At 39.2% G+C, this 25154-nt stretch overlaps 1 protein-coding gene across 6 annotated transcripts in view; it reads right to left on the reverse strand.

Moving 5' to 3' along the window:
* EPB41L4A (erythrocyte membrane protein band 4.1 like 4A) overlaps positions 1 to 25154 on the reverse strand; it is a 130695-nt gene that overhangs the window by 57768 nt on the left and 47773 nt on the right. For all 6 annotated transcript variants that reach the window (XM_051782611.1, XM_051782612.1, XM_051782609.1 and 3 more), the window contains exons 2-6: positions 17969 to 18073; positions 9243 to 9294; positions 8047 to 8125; positions 4417 to 4514; positions 2588 to 2708 (exon numbers count right to left, since the gene is read on the reverse strand). In XM_051782611.1, the coding sequence (XP_051638571.1) occupies positions 2588 to 2708; positions 4417 to 4514; positions 8047 to 8125; positions 9243 to 9294; positions 17969 to 18073 (455 nt within the window). The remainder of the gene's footprint in view (positions 1 to 2587; positions 2709 to 4416; positions 4515 to 8046; positions 8126 to 9242; positions 9295 to 17968; positions 18074 to 25154) is intronic.

Raw genomic sequence — 25154 nt, forward strand, 5'->3', positions numbered from 1 at the left:
GAAAGGTCCTGTAATATGCACATTCCTGCTTCTTGTCTTCCCATTCTCTCTAGCCTAGCAGCTACTGTCCAGGTTTTCCCAACTTTGTGTTATGCCTGACAAGGTAAAACCCACATCCAATGTCAAAGACGTGAAATGGCATTGCTAAATGCAACAGTAGAGGTTTTCAAAATGCCTCCTTTGTATCTGAGAGATGGGCTGATCCAGCTCATCTTACCCCTGCTTCAGATGATAGCTCTTCTTTCCAAAGACTCCTGGAAAAGCAGCAGATCTAAAGCTCATAAGAAAAATCCCTTTCTTTCTTCTAGAGCTGGATTTCCCAGTAGATGTGTAATTCATTGTCTGTATTCACAATACGTAGAACTCTGGATACTCAGCACATCAATGATGTCACATCTGTCATATCTTTTATCAACTTTTGCTCTAAAAATTGAGTCCACAGCATAATTTTGTTCACTGGAGCAGTACTATCTCAGTGAGCTCCCAAGCAGACTAAATATCAGTCCCGAGAAAAGTGGATTACCCCATTACTGAATTAGTGCTAGAATCCAGCACCAATTTAAATACTGATGCTAGTCTGTCCTTAGTGACCTTTCTCAGAAAAATGCTGATGCACTTATTCCTCTGTTTTCATTTATCTCTGAAAGTACCAAAGGGCTGAAATGACAAATAAGTGTGTGTCTTTTTATAACATACCTACATGTTACAAACGTAACATAATGTTTCATATTTGTATAAAAACCTGTATTTGCAAAAAAGATTAAAGGAAGTAAAGATGTGAGCTGGAGCTTCTGAAGGAAGAAGATGGAAGCCCGAAGTCACTGCTTGATCCTCCACATGTGCATGATGACTTTGGGTCACCTCACACTGCTATTCGACCTTGGGATTGTCATGCTGGTTTATAGATGGGACAACAGTCACAGCAGGGAGGCTGCAGAGACTTGATGCAGTCAGAAACCCCCTCCACCCTCTGACTTCCCTCACCTTTCTTGATTTAGAAATTTCCTCAGAAAACTGCATCCTTACTGAATCCCTGAATAGCTACTGTGCTGTGTAAAACAAAACTGAGAGAAAACATGCAATCAAAAATTGTTTTTCTGGACGTAACTAGCAGAAACAAGGTATATGCTGTGCTACAGCTGTCGTGAAAAAACCAAACAAACAAGCCCTGTGTTTTTGTGCTGAGATCCAGAAAGAATAAAACAGTTCTTCCAAACTATATAACAAACCTGTCCCGGAAACATCTCCAATCCATGAGATAATTTGGGATGCCTTCAGTCATTACAGCTTCAAACTTCTTAACTAAAGAGATTGCTGTCACCTGTGCAGAAGTCAATGTTGAGAGCGCTGATGATAAAAATCAGGCTGAGCTAGTAGTGGGTACACCTTAATTTTACCCTTTGTTCTGCTGCTGCTAATACCCTGACACCTAACTGCAGTCAAGCAGCAAGAGAGTATCAGAGGCCTAAGTTAATAAGCATATAAAAACACTAGAGACTGTTATGACAGTTAACACTCCACAACCACTGTTCCCCTGGCTTCTGAATTTCATCTTCAAGGTTACAAACCTTTTGAAGCAAATGGGTCTCAATAAGATTTACTGATGACTACACTAATGACTACAGAAACTGGGGAGAGAGGAATAAAGGCTGCTTAGTATTGGTGGCCTGGTTCACAGTAATTAACCTCAAGTTTCATTCTCACAAACAAATTCTGTGATGTTGAACCCAGCAAACTATCTGTGACTCAGTCTCCAACCTCTGGAACAGAAAAACCAGTACTTTTTTACTTCACAGAAGCATCTGTAGCAAATTCTCTGAAATACATCAATTACTATAATGCTGTCATGTAACCTCACAGAAATACTTATTGAACAACAGACTCTCTTCCCTGGAAGAGAAAGCTCAGGCATTGTGGCAACTGTCACAGGCTGCAATTACTGGAGAACTTTTCAAAGAGAACAGCTGTGACCCTGAGTTATACCTATTCTGATTAAACAAGACGCAAATCACAGTAATAAACAATACTACAGGCAAAAATTACTTAACCTTTATCCAGATTGTGGCTTCATTACAGCAAGAGAATCAAGATGTCTAGATCTACATACAAGATGGGTGATTATCTCTGCATTACTTTGACAAATAGTTTGATGAGCATATTCATAAAATGTTTCTTATTGCTCTCATCTTAACAAATATATCACAATTGCCCCTAACTTGGATTTGTTAGAACAAGCATCTTTACACTTACCATGAACATGAGCTTGGACATAAGCAAGTAAATGTTTATTTTGGCTTTATATATGGTTGAACTTCTGGCACGTTTTACTAAAACTGCTGGTTCTGAAACACCCATACCTAGGTCTGACAGATTTCACATTTCCAGTTATTGTCCTACCCAGTTCCTAAAAGAACAACTTCAGTTATATAAAACCTTTTCTGTTTCTGAAAAGCACAACTGGATGCCCTGTGCTCTTTCCTCAAGTCCAGAGATCTCCACTCTGTACCACAAATTGTTCCTCCCCACCTACCAAGCATCTCTGAATCTGGTATTAACCAACAGGTTCCCAACAGTACTGAATTCTTACATCAGAGTTTTGTGTATCTGCTCTATGGCATCCTCCAGCTCTTCCTTCTGGTCTGGGACAAAGCGGTACTCTGAAACATAGCCTGCGGTGTGCTTGTACGGGTCATAGTCCCCCAGCTCAGCTGCAGGACACAAGAAGAAAACAAAGGTCACCTATTTTCAATGTTTTATCTCAACCAGAAAATATGTCTGGGAGTGCAAATGGAGATAAATATCCTGAAACACCCAGAGGGAAGGTCTTCTAGCAGCATTGTTTCTTGTGAGGAATCACATGGCTTCCTTTTTCAATAAAATATTGATGTATTTCCTAGATATTAAATTCACTTTCAAAATAAAAATAATTTTAAAAAGAATTTTCTTAAAGGAAAGAACATAATGAATAGTCAATATAAATTTCTTTGAAACAATCCTGAATTTGGATACATTAGTCATGTCTGTTCATATGCTGTAATTATAAAAATAATATGCACCTTGGTCAGAACTCACATCTACTGATCTTAACTATAATTGCATCTATCTGAGAAACTCTGCAAAAGTTAGTATTTGTATTTTTTAATAACGCTGAGTTACATCTGTAGACTGAGGTTCTCTGAGAAAGACTTCACAGAAGGTTTCTATCCAATTCCCACTAAACTAAAAGCATAGCCAAAATAAGGCTTCAAGAGCCAAGAAGGAAAAGACTCATCTAATTACCAATGTTTCTTTCCAGAATGTCGGAATGACATTGTTAGAAAAAGCCCCTGATCCACTCCATAAGAATGTTGAGAAGTTTCTCTGGAAAACCTCCATAAAAATATCATGGTTCTTGCCCACAGTAGGAATAAGAAGAGGAATTACTACAACAGCAACAACTCCAGCACACCCAATAAGAAAACTGGTGTATTCAGCAAACTATGCCATGGATACTGGTTTTTCCACCATCTTTGATCACAAAAGGAGGAAAACAACTCCTGTGTTAAGGAAAGGATCTGCTCAGAGGCCAAAGATGACATCCAGACACAACCTGAATGGTGAAAGCCAGGCCTGTGGCTGGAGCAGAACATATGGCCCTGGCTTCTTCTCCAGATCTCAGCAGCTGCTAGCTCCACTGCGAAAAACACCACTGATAGCATTACACCAGCAGAGCTCCTCAGTTATTTCGAATTCCCACAAACACACTTAATCTCAGTTTGGAATAGAACATAAGCCTGATCTAGCACATCACCCTTGAAAAAGCACCCTGGACCTTGGTGTTGGTGCCTTGCATTCATATGTTCAGTATTTGACATATATTCAGTTCATATGTTCAGTATAGACATTTCTCAGGTGTCTTTCTATATTTGAGTGACTGCAAACCCTAAATAAAAGGATAAAGATTTTTATAGAGTCCATGGGAATGCACGCTTGCTGGTGCCTGGACTAACTTTAACCTGCTGGATGTAACCTTTGCCATGCTTTAACTCTGCTCTTCCCATAAGCTTTCTCATTGTTTCTCAACAGAATATCTGAGATTAGAATCATAGGAACAGAATATTATACCAAAACTACAGCTCTAACGTACTTAAAATTGATTACAGGAGAAATATGTATTCTTTTTATTCATTTCTCATAATACAATGAAGATATTACCATCACTGCATATTTTCCTGCTTCATATTTGCCGTATTTTTTAGGGAAATCTGTTCAGAATGACCATCTATTTACAGTTCTTTAGATGAAATCAGTCACGTTAGTTTTTTTCTGTTTTAAATTGAATTCATAAAGTGTTAATGATGTCTTCAGTCACCACTTAAAATTAGTCATAATGCATGATTAAAAGAAATAAGCTCTCAATTGGCCAGAAGAACTTACACTGAATTATATATGCTCCCAGCTGTGCTGCAGTGTTGATTGGACAAGGTAAACGGCCCTGTAAAACATCTTGCTTTACCTGCAAGAAAAACTGATACCTAAAACATAAAGAGAAAACAAAGTTGTTATTTCAAGCCTGATGCACCAATATATTTCAAAGTCACCCAGTTAACTGTAGACATACCATGTACCATAATTATGTGACAATAAAAATTTGTATTCCTCTATGAATGGCTTTTCCCACATTGACCTTGAAGTACCAACTAAGATTTATCTAGTGAAACAACCTAGGTAGAGGAGCACTCTGTAGTTTTCCCGTCTGCTTATATTGTGCAGATGCAAATAATTTTCCCCCTAATAATGTCATTTCGCTCTTTTGGCTTTCATAGAGCAGTGAGGAAGTAGGGACGAGGACCATGATCAGAAAAATTGAACAAGAAACCTATAAAAGAGCCAAAGTTTAACCTGACCAGTGGTTAACATAAAGGAGAACTGAGTATTGGATACTTCTTTAATATTTCCTCTCCACACACCAGAGTATCAGCTATAATGCAGCAAGCAGGTTTGATGGAGTCCATACCTCCATGTCCTTCTTGCAACAGAGATAGCAGGGGTAAAAATGTAATTTTCAAAGTCATAACCTGCTTCTACACTTGATAAAGCACATACTGAGAGCACTTACAGTAAATAAATATGCATAAAGTAGAAAAGTAAAGACAAGGAAACAAGCCATCATACAAAGGATCTGCTTGGTTTTGCAACTCACCATAATAATTTACAGGAAATCTTTTAAACACTGTTTGAATTTTGTCCAGTTTTATGACAACAGATTTATGCAGTGTCTCACACCATCGTAAGTAAATTCCTTTCACTAGCTACTACAAAACTAACAATATTGAGAAGGTAGTTTTTCATAGAAAGAAAAGGATCATCCATACAAACACATAGGTTTTTCATTATTTACTATTTCAATATTATCTACATAGAAGCCTTTAGCTACTCTGCAAATAATTATTCTATGTTGGTACAAGTTACTTATGAAAGCACCTTAGAATGATCTGTAAGTTCAAAGTGCACCTACACTGCTTTCATGGAAGTTTACAAACTGCAGGTTACACACAGCTGACTCTCGAAACATTTAAGATCCAACCAAATTTACTAGACTTTTCAGCCAGATGAGCCCCTGAACAAGGATGCCAATGTCTTTCTGATTAATGATCCCCCAGAATTCGTGACAGATAATAGGAATGTCCATCCTCTAAAAAATGGTTAATAATCTCCTCCTTAAAGGAGCAGGACATTGCATAAGAATTTTTTGGGAATGTCATTAGGCAACACAAAGCACTCGGTGTTTCTTCACTAAGTACTACTTCTAGCTTATGCTTGCAGTCCTACACAAATCTTCTTTGTTTGAATTATGATAATGACAAAGAGGATTTTACACCTCCTGTGGAGTACACAAAATCTTCTTTTCAATATGAAATACATTTCTTATATACACCTGTATTTCTATTAGCACTTCTCCATCTCTACAAAACAGAGCTTTGTACCACATGATGCTACAAATTTATTTTCCTTGGAAAGGCATCTATATTTCTGCATTCTCCTAGTGTAATCTCAAAATAAAACAGCATAGGAATCTTCAAAACAGCCACCTTCTTGCAAAAACAGAGCCAACTTTAAGTGCTTAAGTGATTCCTACAAAGTGAACAATCTCAATTCCCACTGAAGCCACTAAGCTCCTCACAAAACTACGCCCTATGTCCAAACTCGTAGCTAAAGCACTCTTGTCTTGTGTACTGTCAAGTTTTTTATGTATATATTATAGTGCCTAAGTGCCAGTTTCCTCTAGCAAACACATCCAGCAAACACTGCAGTATGAGCTTTTGCCTACTAGGCAGACAGATTTTGCTGCAAAGCAATTATAGATTTGACAGGTTTTCATTATTTGCAGAGAGTAATCATGTAATGACACAGATCATTAACATCTAATAACAACAGAGTTCACTCTCATATCCTTTAAAGTAATAAATACATGCTTCAATTGGTTAGCACAAAATAGTTAACACATCACTGGAACTACAGTTAGGCAGAAAATTATTAGCATAAATAAAAGTAGGGTCTTTAATGCCCCCTAAGTGAAGGACCTTTAAGGGTGCCTTCCAAGCCAAGTTATTCTAAACAGGTGGTTTTTTGTTGTTTTTTTTGGTTGGTTGGTTGGTTAGTTTCCACTCTCCCCTCCTCCGGACAAAAAAGCACCTTCCTTCCAAGACTTGAGAGCCTACAGAAATAAATGTTCATAAATATTGATGGTATTTGACTAATCAATGTGTTTTGTAGAAGACTGTCAACACAATATATCTGAAGCCCTCCCTCTGCATGATGTGCCAATTCTGCATGACCATATACTGACATGAACACAGGTTCCCTAATCACACTACAACATTTCTTGACTGGATTCATACACCTAATCAACAGTGCAGATCACTGACTGCAGATCACAGGGCAAAGAGAAACAATTTTTGAAAATTTAGCCCCCTGCCTCCACCCTGACCCCTGTGAGGAAATCACAACACGTTCAGTGGCCAAAGCTCCCTTCCCAGGGCCATCTTTCCCTGTAAGCAGGATTTAAAGTACAAGAAAAATGCATCAAAATTCCATGGTACAGGGGCATCCCACGGCCACCAACTTATGCTCTTTTACCTGTGAAGTCACAGCATTTATTATTTATACCAGGCCAGACTAAGCCTTGTTTATTGGAGACTTCCATTCCTTGTGCCAGTAAGGAAACAAAAGAATTTTCTCACTCCAGTATAGGAAAACTATTCTGCCTGTTCTGCAACAACTGCCACCTTTGATTAATGAAAATTAAAAACCTTGCATGCATTCTAATGAATTCTCATGTGTCATATTCTTACGACATCAAAGGAAATATTTTGGTATTTGTTAATGCAAGCCAGCACACTAATTTTGTCCGCCTACTACCCAAATTCTCAAATTTCTTTTGAACCTAAAACTAATTGTCTGAGACATTTCATAAATTAACCAAACAGAAAACCCTGTGTGAGAGTTCAGATAACCATGTGTGTGCATGCGTCTGTGTGCATGCATGTGCATGTGTTACTGTGTACATACTCATATTTTGTAGAGGCCAAGCCTAGGTAAAAGAATCAGAAGCATGTAACTCTTCAATTTCCTTCACATATTTTTAGAAAGACCAAAGAAATCGTCTTGAAAAACAGCTCAGGAATTTTTGCTATGGCCAATAAAGAAGAATATTCATTGTATTTACATTTGATATCCAAGTAAACTCTAAACTTGATTATAGCACAATATAAAAGCAGAAAAAAAAAACAAACCAAAACCAACAACACCACAAATGTACATCAAGGCCTTTTGGTTTTTGATGCACTAGAGAACACCTTTTCTTCTTGGGTTTCCAAACAATTATCCACACCAGCCACTGTGAATCTCATAGCAATTTTCTTTCTACACATCAAATGTTCAAGCAAAAACATTCAGATGTTCAAGCAAAAAACAACAACCCAGACACACCACAAGAATATGCACCTGGTTGAAATACATCACTAGTCTGAGAACAACAAACTATCCTTTCATTGAATACTATACCTTGTTATTTCTTCTTTAAGTTTACACGGATCCTCTGCATAAAATTTAATGCCAAAATACAGAGTGTATGGTGGTCCAGCTGAGTGAAAAAAACATTTGGTATAAAAATTAGTTGTCATGAACTGTTATTGTTATGAACTGTTACTGGTTGACTACAAAACAGCTACTAAGAAGCTTATCTTAATATTTTATGAAACTTGAGAGTTTCAGAAAAAGTGTAACATCCACATAGCAAATCCACAGACCTATATTCATTACACGAGGGAAAAAAAATAATTTTTACTATTATTTTTAGTTTTTTATTTATTCATATTTTGTCTGTCTGCTTGGAATTTTTGCTTATTCTGAATTTTTCACTTTAGTTTTCATTTCTAACTTACTATTTCTCCAAGATAATTTTTTTGCTGCTTGATTTTGACCTCTAAGTACTTCTTCCACTGAAGCTTTTTGAAAAATGTAATTGTGCATGAAATGTGATTCTCTGTCATAAGTTATAATACGGAATACTCTTCCACACTTTCAAATATCTTACACAGCAACTTTAATTATGTGCCAATTCAATCAAGAAATATTTGGAAAAGCTCTTCTACTTCACCTTTTAAAAATGCTCTTCTAAAAAAACCTGATAACTCAGTACCAAAATTCTTACAGCTACATTTATTCCACATGTGCCCCACTTCTACATCTTTTATTAAAGGGTCTCCAAATCATGTTCTTTAATTATAATACAAATAACAGATCTTGTATCTGCAATATCTGAAGACTATCAGTAATAGCAGACACTCTATTATCAGAAAGAGGCATTATTTTTACTTTCACAAGCAAAAGTGAATCTATTTTAACTATGGTACACTAGACTATGACAGAGGTATCACAGCTACTATAAATTAATTATACAAATTAAGAATAGCACCACTTATTAGTCTGAAATAAAATTTAGGCATGCAGAAATGTTTAGACAAAAATTACACAAATTACTGTAAAATGATAGCATGTGCAACCTATGTGTGAAATTTTGATACAGTTAAGAACTGCAATAACAAACTTGTTCAAGAACTATCAATCTGCTGTGACTAGAAAATAAATATTGTGCAGGCTGTATGGATAGAACATTGCCTCATTGTGCAGGCTGTATGGATAGAACATTGCCTCTGTTACTTCATCTTCCGATATGCCCCTTAAGTTCAGATACATACTGTTTATCAATTCTTTATGTTCAGCAAGCGTCTTTGCAGGATCCAGCCAGTACTGTGAGACAGATAATTACAAAAATTAATTACTCAACATGGAAAATGCTCCCTTCCAACTCAAAACATTCTACGATTCTATGACAAGTACCCATCAAGTGTAAAGAAATTTGCTGCACACTAAGCAAAGAAAAATTAATTTTTATTTTCAGAAATGGTTTCACAGAGCAGGGAGAGAAGATGTCTAGAAATTTGCACCAAGGTAGGGAGGGCACAGACTCTTCCACCGAAGTGTTTACAGCACTAGCTGGACAACTGTATCAAACCGATTGACGTATGCTTGGTGCACCACAGAGAGATGAGCTGTTACTTGGGTTCCCATAATGTTTGACAAACAATCTGCAGTATAATTTTTCACTGATTACTCTACCCCACCTTTATCAAACATCTAATAAAAGTCATCCTTGTGTTACTGCTGACCACAGACCAGTTGTGTACTTCACATTATGGCTACACAGGTCACCAGCATCCTGCTCTTGTAATCCCTCCAGCTACTTATTTCTTCCTTAGCTTGACATTTCTGTGATTCAGTTTTGGAACAAAGTGCAGAGGCAGTTGCCAAGACCATTCTTGTCTGTATTTTCTTCAGCTGCCTTCCCTCATACACAAGCTTTTTGCACCAGTTCAGATTGGTGCCCCATCTTAAAACACTGGAATTGGAAAGGCTGCAGAACACAGCTCCTAGAGGGAGTCATTAAGGGCAAATTCAATCTACTCAGTTAGTACCCACCCCTTTTTAGCTGAGGAACTACACAGGCCAACAAACACAAGAACTTCTTACCTGCACCCCTGAACTAATCTTATAGGGAATAAGAATAATGTGATTAATCTAAAAATCTCCCCCTTCTACCCAGAGAACTTCTCTGGTCTAAAAAAACAAAATAGCGATTAGAATGAATAAGTAGCAGAAAGAAAACACTGCGAAGTATTTGATACAACTATCATTGTATCAGGCTCTAGAAAATATGTCTTACAAAGAGTGGCTGAGGGAGCTGTTGTTTAGTCCAGAAAAGAGGAGGCTCAGAGGGGACCTCATTACTCTCTGCAACTACCTGAAAGGAGGTCAGTCCCTTCTGCCATGTCTCCAGTGAAAGGACAAGAGGAAATGGCCTTAAATTTCCACCAGAGGAGGTTCAGATTAGATACTAGAAAATATTTTTTCACTGACACAGTGGTCAGGCATTGGAATAAGTTGCTCGGGGAGGTGGTGGAGTCACCATCCCTGGAAATGTTCAAGAGTTGTCTAGATGTGGCACTTGGGCACATGGTTTATTGGTGATTATGGTGGTGCTGGGTTGACAATGGGACTAGAAGATCTTGAAGATCTCTTCCAACCTTGATGAATCTGTGTGATTCTGTGATTACTTCAACAGAACACAAAAACTAGTAACTTCCATTAGCTGCTGATCCATCTGCAACAGAAACAGCAGTATACCTTCCTCTTGGCCATTGTTATTTCAAATCCTAGAATGCTTGTTAGGAAAATTTCCTGAATTTTGAATGAAAAAATTCTTCAGTACATGCTTATATCAAATACATCCAATAACTATTCAAAAATGAACCCTCTTAACCTCAAGAGAAGGTGGGAAGGGAAGAAGAAATGATCACGCTTGTTCAAATATCCCATTAGTACTCCAAAACAGCAACAATCTAAGGTAGCACAATAGGCTGATACACAGATTTAACAGTCAACAAGTAGAAAAAAAGGCAAAATAAATCTGCAGTGCACATTCTGGGTATGCAATGTGGTTTGAATTTGGTCTGACCTCTCCTCAAAACTGGCATCACAAAATGAACAACATGCTGTGAGTATAACTTGCTTAAGTCTGACAACTCTGTGCTACACCACAAGATATCAAAACTATCCTGTTTCAAAATCAGATCAAAATCTATCAGAGAATAACTCCTTCATTAAGTTCTCCTGAATTGAACTAAACTGAAATTGGCTTCAAGATACATTGCCTCTTGGTCCTCTTTGCAGTTGAGCTTTACATGCATAGGTAGATTGATTATTTGTAAAAAAATAAAAAATTTTAAAAAAATTAATATTAATGGATCAACACTCAAATTTGCAAGTGGAGTACAGAACAGTTACAGATTTCTGGTTGTCTCTCTGCAAGCTGAACTCCATTGCCTCTTGGTATCCATGTGATTCACTGACTGCCATGAGACAAACTAGGATTTGGCCAAGTAATCGAAGAGCATATGGACACATGGAGACGATGCAATCAAAACACAGTCACATCGGAACTTAAGTCTCACTAGGTCATACTTCACTGGCAGTAAAATTATATTTTTTGTGTGGTCTTCTGAAGGCAATTTCCAAGCTTGGGGGAGGGGAACAAAATTCAAAGGGAAAACTTCAGATTCAAAGAGCATCTGAAGAGAGGAGATAGAAGAAATCTGTTTATTCATATCACTAAATATTTCCTTTCCTTCCCTCCAAACTGAGCAGACAGGAGCCTCTCATCCCTCATCCCTGGAAGACAGACTGCTGCTACGTATACTAGCAAAAATAAGTATCAGCTGCCATGAGAAAATATGTGGGTGCATGCAGGTGAGGCTAAACACTTCAGCGTGGTGGGGAAGAGACAAGAATCTCATCTGCCTTTTCATTTCTCCAGTAAGTACTTAGCATTGTGGCAATGCTGCAAACCCACGCTTAAAATCACTGTGTAGCTATTTATTATTTCAAAGGCTGCCAAAATTTTCCTGAAGAATGCAAGGGGTGGGGGGAGGAGTGAGAGATTTCTAACATTGTATTTGTAAGCCAAGGATGAATGGAATTTCATGGATAATGAAAAGGCATTTTTCAAGCCAAAGTCAGACAATAAAGATGGGAACATTTAGAAATCCAAGAACCCCAACAACAGACCCCTCAGAGCATACATAGTAATGTGTATTAGATACTTGTTAAATGTTTGCATATACCTATAAATAGTTCTGGGTATAGTTACACTTTCAAGCTCATACGCTAAAATGTCAATAGAAATGGAACAAAAAACTCACTGTCTTATTAATTCAACACACTTGCAGAGCAGTTGCTGACAACAAACCCTACATTTGTGAATGCCAAAGCAGCTCTGATGCTCAGCCTTCACTCCTTTCATGTACTTGGCATCCAGTGTTCCACTTCTCAGTGCTTTCCCACCTGTATCTCTGCTGCACAGACTTACAAACATCTCACCACTGTTGCAAGGAGATGGAGGATGCAGCATATACCCAAATAGCTGCACGAGTCAAATTTTGTGAATCTGAAAGAAGTATTTAACATATACAGAAGAAATGGAGAAAAAATAATAATTTTTAATAGTGTATATCAATGCAAGCATCCAATTATTAAAGTGATGGCTACTAGTTTACTAATTGTTCTTTACAAACAAAATATAGTATTATTTTAATAATTTTTTATTTACTAAGACTAATTATAAAGATACAATGTAATTAAAGGAAATAATTCCCTTTAAATTTTTTGGGTAGAAATGATTTTAAAAAAATGTTGAAGTACAGCATAAAGAATAAATGGGGTTTTCTGTCCTTTGTAGTTTTACAAATCTGGCTCTCATATAAGCCAGATGTGTAAGCAGTATGCATCCAAGCTCCATGCAGTATTTCATATTTAGCCCTTTTAAATGCCTGCAAACATTTTACCACAAATCTGGAATCTTCATTTTTTGTATCTGCTTAGGGTTAAATTTGTTTAAAATTCTATTAACCTGTTTGAAACAAAATATTAACTAGGTTAAAATGTTTTCTGTGGTATCAATCAATGGTGCAGAAAAATCTGTCAACTTCAAACTAAATCCTGGACTGCCCTAATTAGAGTCTTACGAAGCCATACCCATCATGCCATACGTGTCAGGTTTTTCTCACATTTACAACAGCAAAAACCACAAGTTTGAAGAGAAAATGCATCATTTTTCAATTATAATCTGAAATTATCAAGATTTTTCTGCAACTTAAGACAACACTAACAATTAGAATTGTGTCAGGTTTTTTTCTACAAATGTTCAGTGCAAAGAACCTAAAGCTGCTAAGCTCAAGTTGTCCCTATTATATAAGAAATGTAAAAATCTTCAGGCAATTCCTACATACAAATATGTATTTAACATCTCTGTCTTTTCTTTATTAGAATGTGAAGCTATATTGATTATATTTAGTATCAGATCATCAATGTGAATATCCTATTCATCCTGCTGCACTCTAAAAGTTTACTCTTACTAGCTATGAATCACTTGACCACCAGCTTTTTCCAGGTTGTTTTAATCCACTAACATTCTTCTAAAATTTCTTTCTTATAGTCAACAGCATCAGTCTCCACTTTCTTTCCACTGGTTATGTCATCTAGTTTAAAAAGCACAACGAGTCTTTTTCTTCCTAGACAATTTAGTATACTGAGCTTGTGGACCAAGGTAAAATGCATACAAAAAAAAAAAAAACCAAACAAAAATCCTTTCAACAATACACAAGCTAAGTACAATTCAATTGTTTTACTAAGATCTTGAGGTCAGAATACGCAGTGCACTGTATGACAGTAATTCCCTAGAGAAAAACATTCTTGATTGCAAACAAAATTTTGCTAAAATTATGCCCTTCTTTCCATAGCTAAGCTACATTACAGCCTGTTCAATCTACTCCCCTATCCAGTTTGGTACATTTCCTCATAGCAGGGGAAACAAAACACATCAACACTGCAGAGTGGGTGCATGGTATAGAGACAGGGCTTAGCTCCAGTATGAATAAACACGGTGATACAGCTTTCTGTATTTGTATTTCTCTTCTTAGAGCCTAAGAGAGTATGAGTATGTTACTGCATCAGCAGCATCACAGCCTGCTGTACAATTTCTTGTAAAAGATGCTCAAAAAGCCTGATTCTTTTGGGATTTGACATGGGAATGCCTTTGGGCTTCAAAATTACCCTTTCCCTCATCAAATTCTGCTCAGCTTTTCATTGGATATTATGCATTAAAATTGTCATTTCCATTCTGTCTTTTGCATGCCTCAAGAAAATACTGGCCTCCTTCCAGAACAGTAACTAGCTTGACTGTCCTAAAGACCCCTGGTAATGCCATAAAGGCAATAGCAAAGGGATTATGTGGAGAACACCTGGGAGCTGCAGCACAGCAGGAACCAGGAGAGTGGCAGGATAAGTACATCACTGGGCCAATGGTTTACCCAAATATCAAAATGGTGAGAGACTGTAATGGGAAGAGTGTGGTCAGCAGGTCAAGCAAAGGGATCCTGCCCCTGTACTTGGCCCTGGTGAGGCACATCTGGAGCGCTGTGTCCAGTTCTGGGCTCATCAAAACAAGAGAGACCAGCAGCTCTTGGAGAGGGTCCAGTGAAGGGTAACAACGAAGTTCTTGGAGAGGGTCCAGTGAAGGGTAACAACGATGATGAGGGGTCTGGAGCATCTCTCTGATGAGGAGAGATGTGGGAGCTGGGCCTTGTTAGTCTGGAGAAGAGAAGACTGATGATAAAGCACACTAAAGAGACTCAGTGGCAATCAGAGAAAACTGGTCTTTCTTTTAAAGTATTTGCATCAAAAAAAAAAGGTGCACTACATTAAAAAGCACCATGTAGTTTGTCAACAAAAGTACTATGAGATTAGGAAACACTAATGACAACTTACAGCACTAGTTGAATCCATCTGTCCATTTGGATGTAATTTTATATCACAGGATTTTTAATTAATTATTAAATGTTATATTTTATTTAATTATTAAATGACACTTTTTGCTATTCCTTAGGAGTCCTGTGTTCTTCAGAGCACAAGATAGACATAGTTTATGCTGTTCTGGTAGCAATTTGTAATCTCCCAGAGCTGGATTTTGCGAATTAAACACTCCTTTTACCATGGAGAGTTTGGGGAAAACCGGAATGTCAGCAAAGCAAAATTGGTGCAATATGATCACATTACTACCATAGAGAGAGGAACATCCAATTTATGCTTTATCCTACTGTTCATGGTCCTGCCAGTGCCACCCAGTTTTGTCAATCCCTTTGCTGCATCCAGCTATTCACACAGGCTAATTAGTTTGCCGGCTGTTCGGGAAGAGCCCATTTTAATGTAATGTATTCATACAGTACACATAGCACAGTGAAACCTTGTTCACTGATCAGAGCCCTACTCATACTACTAAAATAATTATGAAACCACCCACATAAGAGGTAGCACACCAACACAGCTCTTAAAAGACCACCTGGAAGTGCTGAGGCATGCAAAAGTAATGGGGAAAATAACTAAACAAGTTCTTTCGAACCCTTAATAAGAAAAATGTTTCTTTTGTGACTGGTTTGTGTTCTTTAAAATACATAGTTTTGCCTACCCTGCTTTATTCATCATTCAGTTAAATATATAGTGTGACAAAAAAACCTGACAGTGCAAATAGTAAAACATTCCCCACCACAAGCAATGTATTAATAAATAGCCAAACCTCCAAACACTTTTCTCTCTCTGAGACTAACCCAGGAGCATGGTTTTAAAACTAATTAGTAAGGTAACCTTTTTCCTCTTCCCTTAGGAAATCTACTGTGGTTGATCCAAAAAATATCCAACAAAAAATTCAAATCTAGGCTTCTTGCCAGCCACTACAGGACTAATTCCCACAACAGTCCACAGAGTTTTAGCCACAGTGAGCATGCAACTGAATATATGTTTACAGCTAAAGCACAAGGTGTGTTTGTCACTTGGAAACTTTCCATTTATATTGCCCGTTCTTAAAAGTTTACAAGATTTCACTAAAAATAGCAAGCTAGCAACATTAAACCATACGCCATAAATCACATAAAACTACACATAGTAGCACATTTTGACTCATTTATGAACTTTTTTAGATGAAACAGAATCAGCTTTTAGTTACCCATACACAGACAAACATGAGGAACTGGCATTTTCATAATATTTTGTTACAACATAACTCAGGTGTAAATGCAGCAGTACAAACTTGGCCACTTGGCAGCATCTATATAGCACAGCAGGTGCACTCTGTAAGGTGGCACACAGTTGTGGTCTCTGGTTGTACCTCCTGTATCCACACAACACAACTCGGGTTGGTGCAAGAGCAGGTGAATGACAGAAGTGGGATGAACACCTTCCTAATCCAGGGGAAAATCAAGAAGCATGGTGCCTTCCTGACCTTGGGCTGGTCAGAGGACAAAGCCTGAAACTAACATTAAACTTACACCATTGCAGCATCATGTGAGAGAAAAAGTTTAAAAAAAGGCTGTATGTATATGTAGAGGAGCTGAGTTAATTGGGCTCTGGCCTACAGCCCATGCACATCACCACAACACAAATACACAAATATCATACAATCAAAACATCCAGTCTGTTAGCAGGATGTGTCCCAAAAGGTGCTTTTATGGTTTAGGTCTTTCAGGAAAGAGATGCTCTTATTTTCATAATGTCATATACACCATCAAATACATCCTGTATATGCCTCTGGAAATATTCCCAGTAACTGCCATTTCTATTTTATTTGCCCCTATAGGAAAAAGGAAAACACTTTTGAGAGCAAAAAATACCTACCTGCTCTTCATTCACACCTCAGCTTCCTCAGGAAATAAAAAATACTGTTTTTACCAGTCCACCTTTAGTTTACAGCTTTCATCTCCATGGAATGAAACTTGGTTGGAAGCTTATCAAGGAAATTAATTCAGAAATGTCTAGACTACAGCACAGAAGTTACAGTGATTGGGGCAGTGTGTAGCTCTCAGCAGCAATCAGTAATCTTCTGCTAATACTGTTCTGAATTCAGTCTCTACATGATCAGCTTCTGCTTAACAGAAGAAACTGGCAAATATTTACCCAATTTATTACTGTATTTAGATGAAACAGGGTCTTATGCAGTACTCTTATCACAGAACATTGGCTTCAAAAGTATAACTGCTTGATCTAATTCAACCATAGGCCAAGCATTATTCCCTTAATAAAATTAAGGGAATATGAAGACCACCCTGTGAATACAGCACCAGTCTCTCTTGCTGAGCATCCCTTGCTCCTCACCTCTGCCTGTAGTAACCCTGGACAGGCCATTTGGGGAGGTGGGAGCACTCCAGACAAGTGCTGCCACAAGCCACTGTCTGCTTCGGCTGAAACATCTCAGCCTGGTTTCAATCTTCTTGTCTATTTAGGACTGTAATCTCCTGGTGGAAAAAGCCTCAGACATCTGGTGAGTCCCTACCAAGAAGGTTCTAGAGAATATGGGCTCAAGGACACAGAAATGGTTCAGGCAGAGAGAAAATATCATTGCCAAACACTCTGAAAGAGGCATCCAGCCAGTGTTCCAAGGGAAGCAGGTTCTTATGCGCTCAGGGACACAGCTTCCCAGACACTGCTGGGCAAAGTGAACCTGGACAGTGTAAACCACCAAGCACTAGCTTCATGGCACAGTATTAAAGAGGAAAAAATATTAATCCTACTTTCATATAACAATTTTTTACTCTTTATACTTTCTTCACTTAGTTTTCAATACCATTCAGTATTTGACTGTGTTCCTATCTAAGATACTAGTGGCTATTGCAAACAAACAGAGAAATTATTACTGGATGCCAGAGAAAGGAAATAGTGAAAGTTAGTGAAAGTATGACAATTCAAAGCTTTACAGGCATTTATAGCACAACAGGGTAAATTTTATATGTGGAAAATCCAATTTGCTGTGTGTTTTACTCACCGTTTGATGACTTCGGTCACAGTAGCGCAGTCCAAAGTAATCTATTTCCACCAGGTTTAAGTGACGAAATACGTAGCCCAGGACAACCGACCCTTTCGTTGACTTCTGTGGGAAAGAATTTACAGAGTCTATTCACAAAGATGCTCTGCTTTTGTCAGCTATGTGCAGTGGCATTCATGCATTTAATTAGCTTTTTTTAAAAAAAAAAAAAAATAAGAGGCAGTTCGCAGTGCCTTTAACAAAAATTTCAGCAGTACAGATGGAAATATTTTGCCCTCATACATGTTTGAACAATAACTCTGTAAAATACTGTTAGGAAGCTGGCAAGTTAGTAGTTACACAGTACAAAAAGAACAAAAAACCCCAAACAAACTCTGACAATGGAGATTAGGAGGCAAAACTGCCCTTAAGATCTAAGTTATGCATCATTAGCTGCTCTGTAACTAATCTTTGTAAAGAAGATTTAGTTTTATTTGCTCTACTTTTAAATATTTTTGATAGTAGAAGGGGGAGCATTCTAGCACCCTGAATTGAAATAATCCTGCTGTTTCCCTGAATAGTAGGTGTCTATTACAGTATTTGCAGACAAAGCTGGGGACAATATTGCAAACAACGTTGTCCTGTTGAGAATGCATTATAAAAAGCTGTCTTCCACCTGAGTGCCTCGTATTTGTCGGTTCGCCTGGCAGCCAACAACACACAGATAGGAAGATGGAGAACAATTGCACAGAATGATCCCCCATCAGAATCAATTAGAGCCTTTGACTATTACAGTCCTGAGTTCCACAAGAAAATGTGGACATAACTCATAATTAGGTTTTGCTTAACTGCTTCATATTTTTTAAACTACTAGACTGTAGTAAAATCACCAGAAGGACAGAAACAGGAAGAGGAAGTGGGATATTGATTGCACTATTCCACTTTTAGCCTATAAACAAATAATTTCAAAATTAAAACAGCAAGGAACACTGATTAAAAAATCCTTTAATTTAGCTTTGCTGGTAAAGTATCAATCACATAACAGTGAAGATCTATTCTTTTTTCTTTTCAGCAGGTGCATTTGGTCAGGCTTTATAACAAGTCACAAGGGCAAGACCAATTCGACAATTTCAGGTGGCCACTCACATTCAAAACAAGCCATGACAAGGTAGATCTTACATCTCCGGTAAGATGGGGAACTGCATATCCATGCTATTTACCAGATTTAATACATATCTGCTTAAACCAGGAGATGTTCTGGAAAGGTTCTCAGTGTCAAATTCCATCATACTGGTTATTTACACTAAGCAACTGCAATTACATATTCCCTCAGCATGTACAGTAAGCCTTAATGATCAGCCACAAAACAGAAACCTATCTGGGGAAAAAATATGATTAAGGTAAGCAGAAATTCACTAAATCTCATTTTAGCATGTTGGATAAAGCAGAGCAACACAATGATTTTATCATCAGATTCCTCAAAAGGAAACTGAACTTGGGTTGTCAGAACAAAGTAAGACAAGAATCAGCTGTAAAGTGACTATAAGGAGCACTGCAGCAAAAAGACAGAACATAGCAAACCACATCTTAAAAATACAAAAAATGCAAGCAATAACTGTACTGCCTTGTCTTATTTTTAAATCAGTTGTTATTCAAAGAAGCAGGAGGCACCCCACTAAGAAGGACCTAGTTATCATTCATACGCTGGACTCAATTCTGGATCCCTTTCCCCCCATGACGTGGGGTGGCCCAGTTCTAGTTCCATTTCCGTCTGAAGAACCATTCCGACATCTTGAAGGATAGGGAAAGGGAACTCCAGCGTCAGGGGTTTCTTCAGGCCCTAAGCCTGGAGGGGAGAGGTGCCCTCCCCTTCTCCCCCACCCCAGGTGGCTCCATGGCCAGCACGGAGACAGCACACTGGGTGTGGAGAGGAGGCAAGAGAGAGTTTATTGCTGGGGAGGTTACATTTATAGGGTTAGGAGGAATCACAGGTTAACCAATTAGAAGTCTCAAGGGGCTTACAGGAACACCCAATCACAGGAAGGGGTTAACAAGGTCCAATGAGAACACCTTAGGACATCTTCCCAGGACATTCCTGCATGGGAGATAACAGTTGCTGTGGGGGGTGTTGGGAAGAAGAAACATGTGTTTGCAAGGAGACCACAAAAAGTCATTTTGAAACATGTTTTGAAACAGTTTTCTCATATAATGCAGGTTTAGTGCCACACTCAATGATCCTGATGGGTCCCTTCCAACTCAACATATTCTATGATTCCGTGTCACATAAGGCAAATTACCTTTGCCATTGTAACTGTTTCCATTTTCATTTAAACAGTACAACAATGTCTTGGGAACCTAGAATTAGACAGGCACAGGCGACGCTCTTATTTTGAGCCCTGACTCCTTACATCGCCTGTGGATAAACGATGGCAACACTTTCCACTAGGCACTAAACATTAAGAGAATATCTTAGACAAAAGGAACTCTACCATCAGCCACTTAGAGTCAGTGGGTTTTGACATGGTTAACCACAGTGTGGACAGTAAATCCTTGCAGGAGGTATAGAAAGGATTACCTGCATCATGATTTACAGGAGACATGGAGTGGGGCCCATGCAAGCCTTGCTGAGCTTCAAATCTGTTTGCTTTCAATGAGCTTTCCACTCCTTGTCTGACCAGCAGCATTATTCATAGCGTCAGTTGGTTTTATTAGCAGTACTAAGAAACACTAATCAAGCCACAAAGATTGAGTAGTCAATTTCCCATTCAGGCATCTTACAATAACAATACACACTCCTGCAATCAAAGAAGCTTAAGTCTTACAGGAGTTCAACTTATATGACTCTGCACCAAGCTACCCTTCTTGGCTTCTGCTTCAGTCAGCTGAGGACTGCAGTACTACATACTCTTTCTACATAAAGCTTTTGGGACAGCTTTCCTTCTGTGGACACTAAAGCTAGTGTGTTATCCCCAAGAAACATACACATTTCAAACCTGATTTGGTTGAAATTTAAGCCTCCTCTCTTTCCCTTCAGAGATAAAAGGCTTTTTTAACTGCTTTTTACATCTATTGCTAGGTACAAATGCCTGTCAATTTATTTTCTTGTCCCAGCTTGTTCTGGCCCTTTCCCTGCCTGAACAGACAAGAATTGGGTGCGTGCCTGAATAAAGAACTTTGCTTGCACCCTTTGCTTGCACCCTCGTGTCCCATTCCCTCTTCGGACTGCGACAAATGGCACCCAGCATCAGGCCAAAGTAAAGGTTTTTACCTTTAAGAAAACCTTCCCCATGTCACAAGGGCTCAGACAGCGCAGAGAGAAGCGTTTCTGTCCCGCTGGTCCTTCCCGGCTGAACTCCAGATCATGGCAAGATGGCCACCGCACCGAGAAAGGTGAGCACCGGGAAAAACCTCTAATCTCATCTCTCACCCTCACAAAATCAACTTTAAAACCAACTTCAGACTAATAGAAGTATAAGTAATTTCGCAATGGGCCTCTCGCTATCTACCCCTCAAAAGTTTGTATACCACAAGCTTAAAGACTTTATTTTGGAAAACGGACACCCCTTAGACAAAAAATCCGCAAAAGCCCTTGCTAAATGGCTTGAAAACAGAGGGGAAGCTGTCTCCGACAGCATGACTCCAAAGGACTGGGAGAAAACTGGATATAAGATCTGGAAAGCGAAAGAGAGGGGAGAAAAAATTGCTATTGAAGCACTGATTGCCTGGAGGTTAGTTCTGATGATGCTACAACATCAAATAAACAGTTCCAATGAAAATCTGAGCAAAAATCCAAGCCCCCATCCCTGAAAAAGGACAAGCCCCGGGAGTGCCGGAGTGGCAGGGGAGGCGGGAGACCACGGACGGCGTGAGGGAGAAACAAAGCACGGAATACCAGCGGTTTTTGCATCATGGCATCACCACGTGGGCGAAGCCGAGGAGAGCGGGGAGCGAGCGCGGGAGAACGGCATGCAAAGATTTCGCGCTTCTCCCGCCAGCACCACCCCCCAGCCCGCCCGCGCAAGCCCACACCCCCACCCCCTCCCTCCTCCGCCCCCCCGGCCAAAAAAACCCTCCCCTCCCCCCACACCCACCGCATCCAGGTACTCCTTTCCAATGCCCCCCTCCCCACGGCAGCGCCGCTTATCCCGACGTGCCAGTAGCTGGCACTTTAACCCCTTCAGTAGCACCACCCTGTGAATGTACTTGTCCCTGCCCAGCCACTGCCCAGAGGAGCAGATGGTCTTACATAAAGGAATAAGCATCAACAGCTGATGATTAGAATTTGGTTAAAGCATTTCCCGTATTTTATCATCCCAACAATCACCCTGTCTGGGAACCAATCCCCCTCCAAGTTCTGAAAGATACAAAACAAGCTATTACTGTCTACAGGTTAAACTCACCTTATGTAATAAGGGTACTTGGTTCATTCTTTGCTGCTTACACATTCACTCCAAATGACATAAAGGATTTAATAAGTGCTTTCTTCACTAATATGCAAGCAACACTTTTCCTAGATGAATGGCAAACTCGCATTCGCCAGCATGCCCAGTGAACCTCAACAACCACAGGGACCCCAGTCCTGGAGTCCTTTAACAGGCTTTTTGGAGTGGGCCCATATATTTCCAATGAGTCCCAAACCAAGATTCCTATGAATGAATTAGACATTTCAAAAAAAATAGCCTTCCAAGCTATTCAAACCATTGCTGAGGCTGCTGAACCTGCACCTTCATACACACAAGTACAACAAAAACCAACAGAACCATTCACAGACTTTGCAGAAAGGCTAAAGAAAGCCATTGCAAAACAAGTTAAACACCCAGAAGGTCAGGATGCACTATTGTTAAGGTTGGCTATAGAGCAATCTAATGACGATTGCCAGCAAATACTAAGAACTCTTAGGGATTCTACTCCTATGGACATGGTCAAGGCATGTCGTAATGTGGGGTCTAATTCTCATAAAGCAAGACTACTAGATGAAGCTTTGGCTGGACCACAAACCTGTTTTCACTGTGGTGAGACAGGACATATAGAAAAGAACTATCCACAATTAATTACAAAGATGGAGCTTCCGAAGACACCGTGTAAACGGTGCAGAAAAGGCAGACACTGGACTAAGGATTGCCGCTCCCTTACTAACATTTACGGAGAACTGCTATCCCCAAAAAAGTCACCAGACTTGAGGAGAAAAGTGACTTTTAATTCAATGCCAGATCTTAAACAGTGCACCTGTGAACTGTCAAGAAACAAGGCAGCAAGCTCCAAGGGTGCTGTGATAAAACAAACACCCCCTCAACTGCGTTCCATCCTGCGTAGCCCATCCCTTCAGCAGGTGCCAGGAAACCACAGCAATTAGAATGAACCATGTTAAACCTACCATTCCCTGCAGTTCAACTTAAATCAGATGAACTGATTATGCAACTTATGTCCTAGCCACGTGATATCACTAAGCTTTTAGACACCATGGAGCAGTAGCATCTCGGGCTGGAAACAATTTTTAGGGGGGGAGTCACTCAGCAAATGCAGCTGTCCAATCCGATTTGGAAGATGCAGATCTGTCCTCCCTCAAGTCCATTTAAACAAACCCTTTTTAACTTGCTTTGAAATTTTGCTTTCTCTGTTTGTATTGTTACTAACTATTTCTTGTGTCATAGTGGGCTGTAAGAGGACTATCAAAACAGATATTTTCTAGCCGTGCTTCAAACAAATAAGACAGAGTGAGATGTGACGGAACACGATTCAGGATGGGAACAGTTCCGGGCGTGGAGAGAAGCGTGCAGTGATTGGCGGAGATTTTTGCCTGCTCCCTGCTTCCCCCACTCCTCCCTCTTTTGCCTGTGCCCTATTCTGATTTGCTCCCCCATTTGTCTGTCTGATACCCCACCCTATGTTCTGGCCCTTTCCCTGCCTTGAACGGACAAGAATCAGGCGCACGCCTGAATAAAGAACTTTGCTTGCACCCTTCCTCGTGTCCCATTCCCTCTTCGGACCGCGACACCAGCTCACTTAACACTTCCATAGTGGCAGGTCCTGTGGAAACAGATGGTCCAGCTGTGAGGAAATGCTGAGCAAAACCATCCAACTTAAAATGGCTGAGGTTTCTCCACCTCTACAACAGCAAGATGCTCAGTGCTTTGGTTATCCTCAGCCAAAACAGACTGTGGGCTGTACTCTCCACGTCTCTCTTCACCAATCCCTTTCATATCTTTCAGCAATGCCTGTGTGTGCACAAGGCAGTCCTTTGCAAGGGAACAGCCAGAATGTGAGCCAGGCCCTATTCTCACATCCTTCTAACCTCACCTTCCATAACCTCATATTTTCCCAGCACTGAAGAGCATTCTTCAGGTAAAACAGTGACCCTTGGAGAAACCACTGCAACCTCATTTTTAATTCAAGTTCTCATTTTAAGCCACGTGATTTCAGGGTTCCATGCCAGTAATTTGCCTCTTCAAGTGGAGTCAAGAAAGCAGTTTTGCTGATGAATCCCTAAGTGGCTACTTCTTAGTCCTGAAATACATTTTTACCACATTTGTAGAAAGTTTTGCCAACTAAGAAAAGTCATTTATTTTCCCTGATAAAATTACAGCAAAATTCAAACTAAAGCTATCAAAGATGTTAACAGGATTACATATGGCATTACAAAAATCACATAATCTGCCTTTCATTAAGCTCAGACTTGCTAAAGGCTTGCATTCTTAGGGATAAACCCAAGTACATTTGAAAATATCATTGGCAATGCTTTCAAGAGAGAACAAAGAATTGTTCAAATGAGTCATAACATCTTTCTTTACATGTTAGCACTGCGGCTTCATAAACCAGAAAGGCAGGTTTCTACTGGCTAAAGAAAATCACAGGGAGAACACTCAGGAGAGGGCTAATTCAATTGCACTTTTCTTAATCAAACTGTTCTTTTTAAAACAGTATATACAGTACTACATTTCAACATAATCATATTACAGTATATTTGTACATAGAAATTCTTATCTTTCACACTGCTCATTGCTTTTTAGCTCTAGTGAGGTTTTTCTAGTTGGATATTTTTTATTTTCTCTCTTGTGTTCTACAGTGCAGTGGAGGTCAAATCAGAACCATGGTTGATGTTAACCGAATTTAAACACAAAATGTCTGCCTCAGTAGAATGGTAGTCCCTCCCTCAAAGGAAAAGTGCTACAGGTAGTGAAGCCTCTTTTTATTAGACTAGAATAACACA

This window comes from Manacus candei, unplaced genomic scaffold, assembly GCF_025592945.1.
Source record: "Manacus candei isolate 608988 ecotype Guabito, Panama unplaced genomic scaffold, ASM2559294v1 h1tg000016l, whole genome shotgun sequence".
Classification (NCBI taxonomy): domain Eukaryota; kingdom Metazoa; phylum Chordata; class Aves; order Passeriformes; family Pipridae; genus Manacus; species Manacus candei.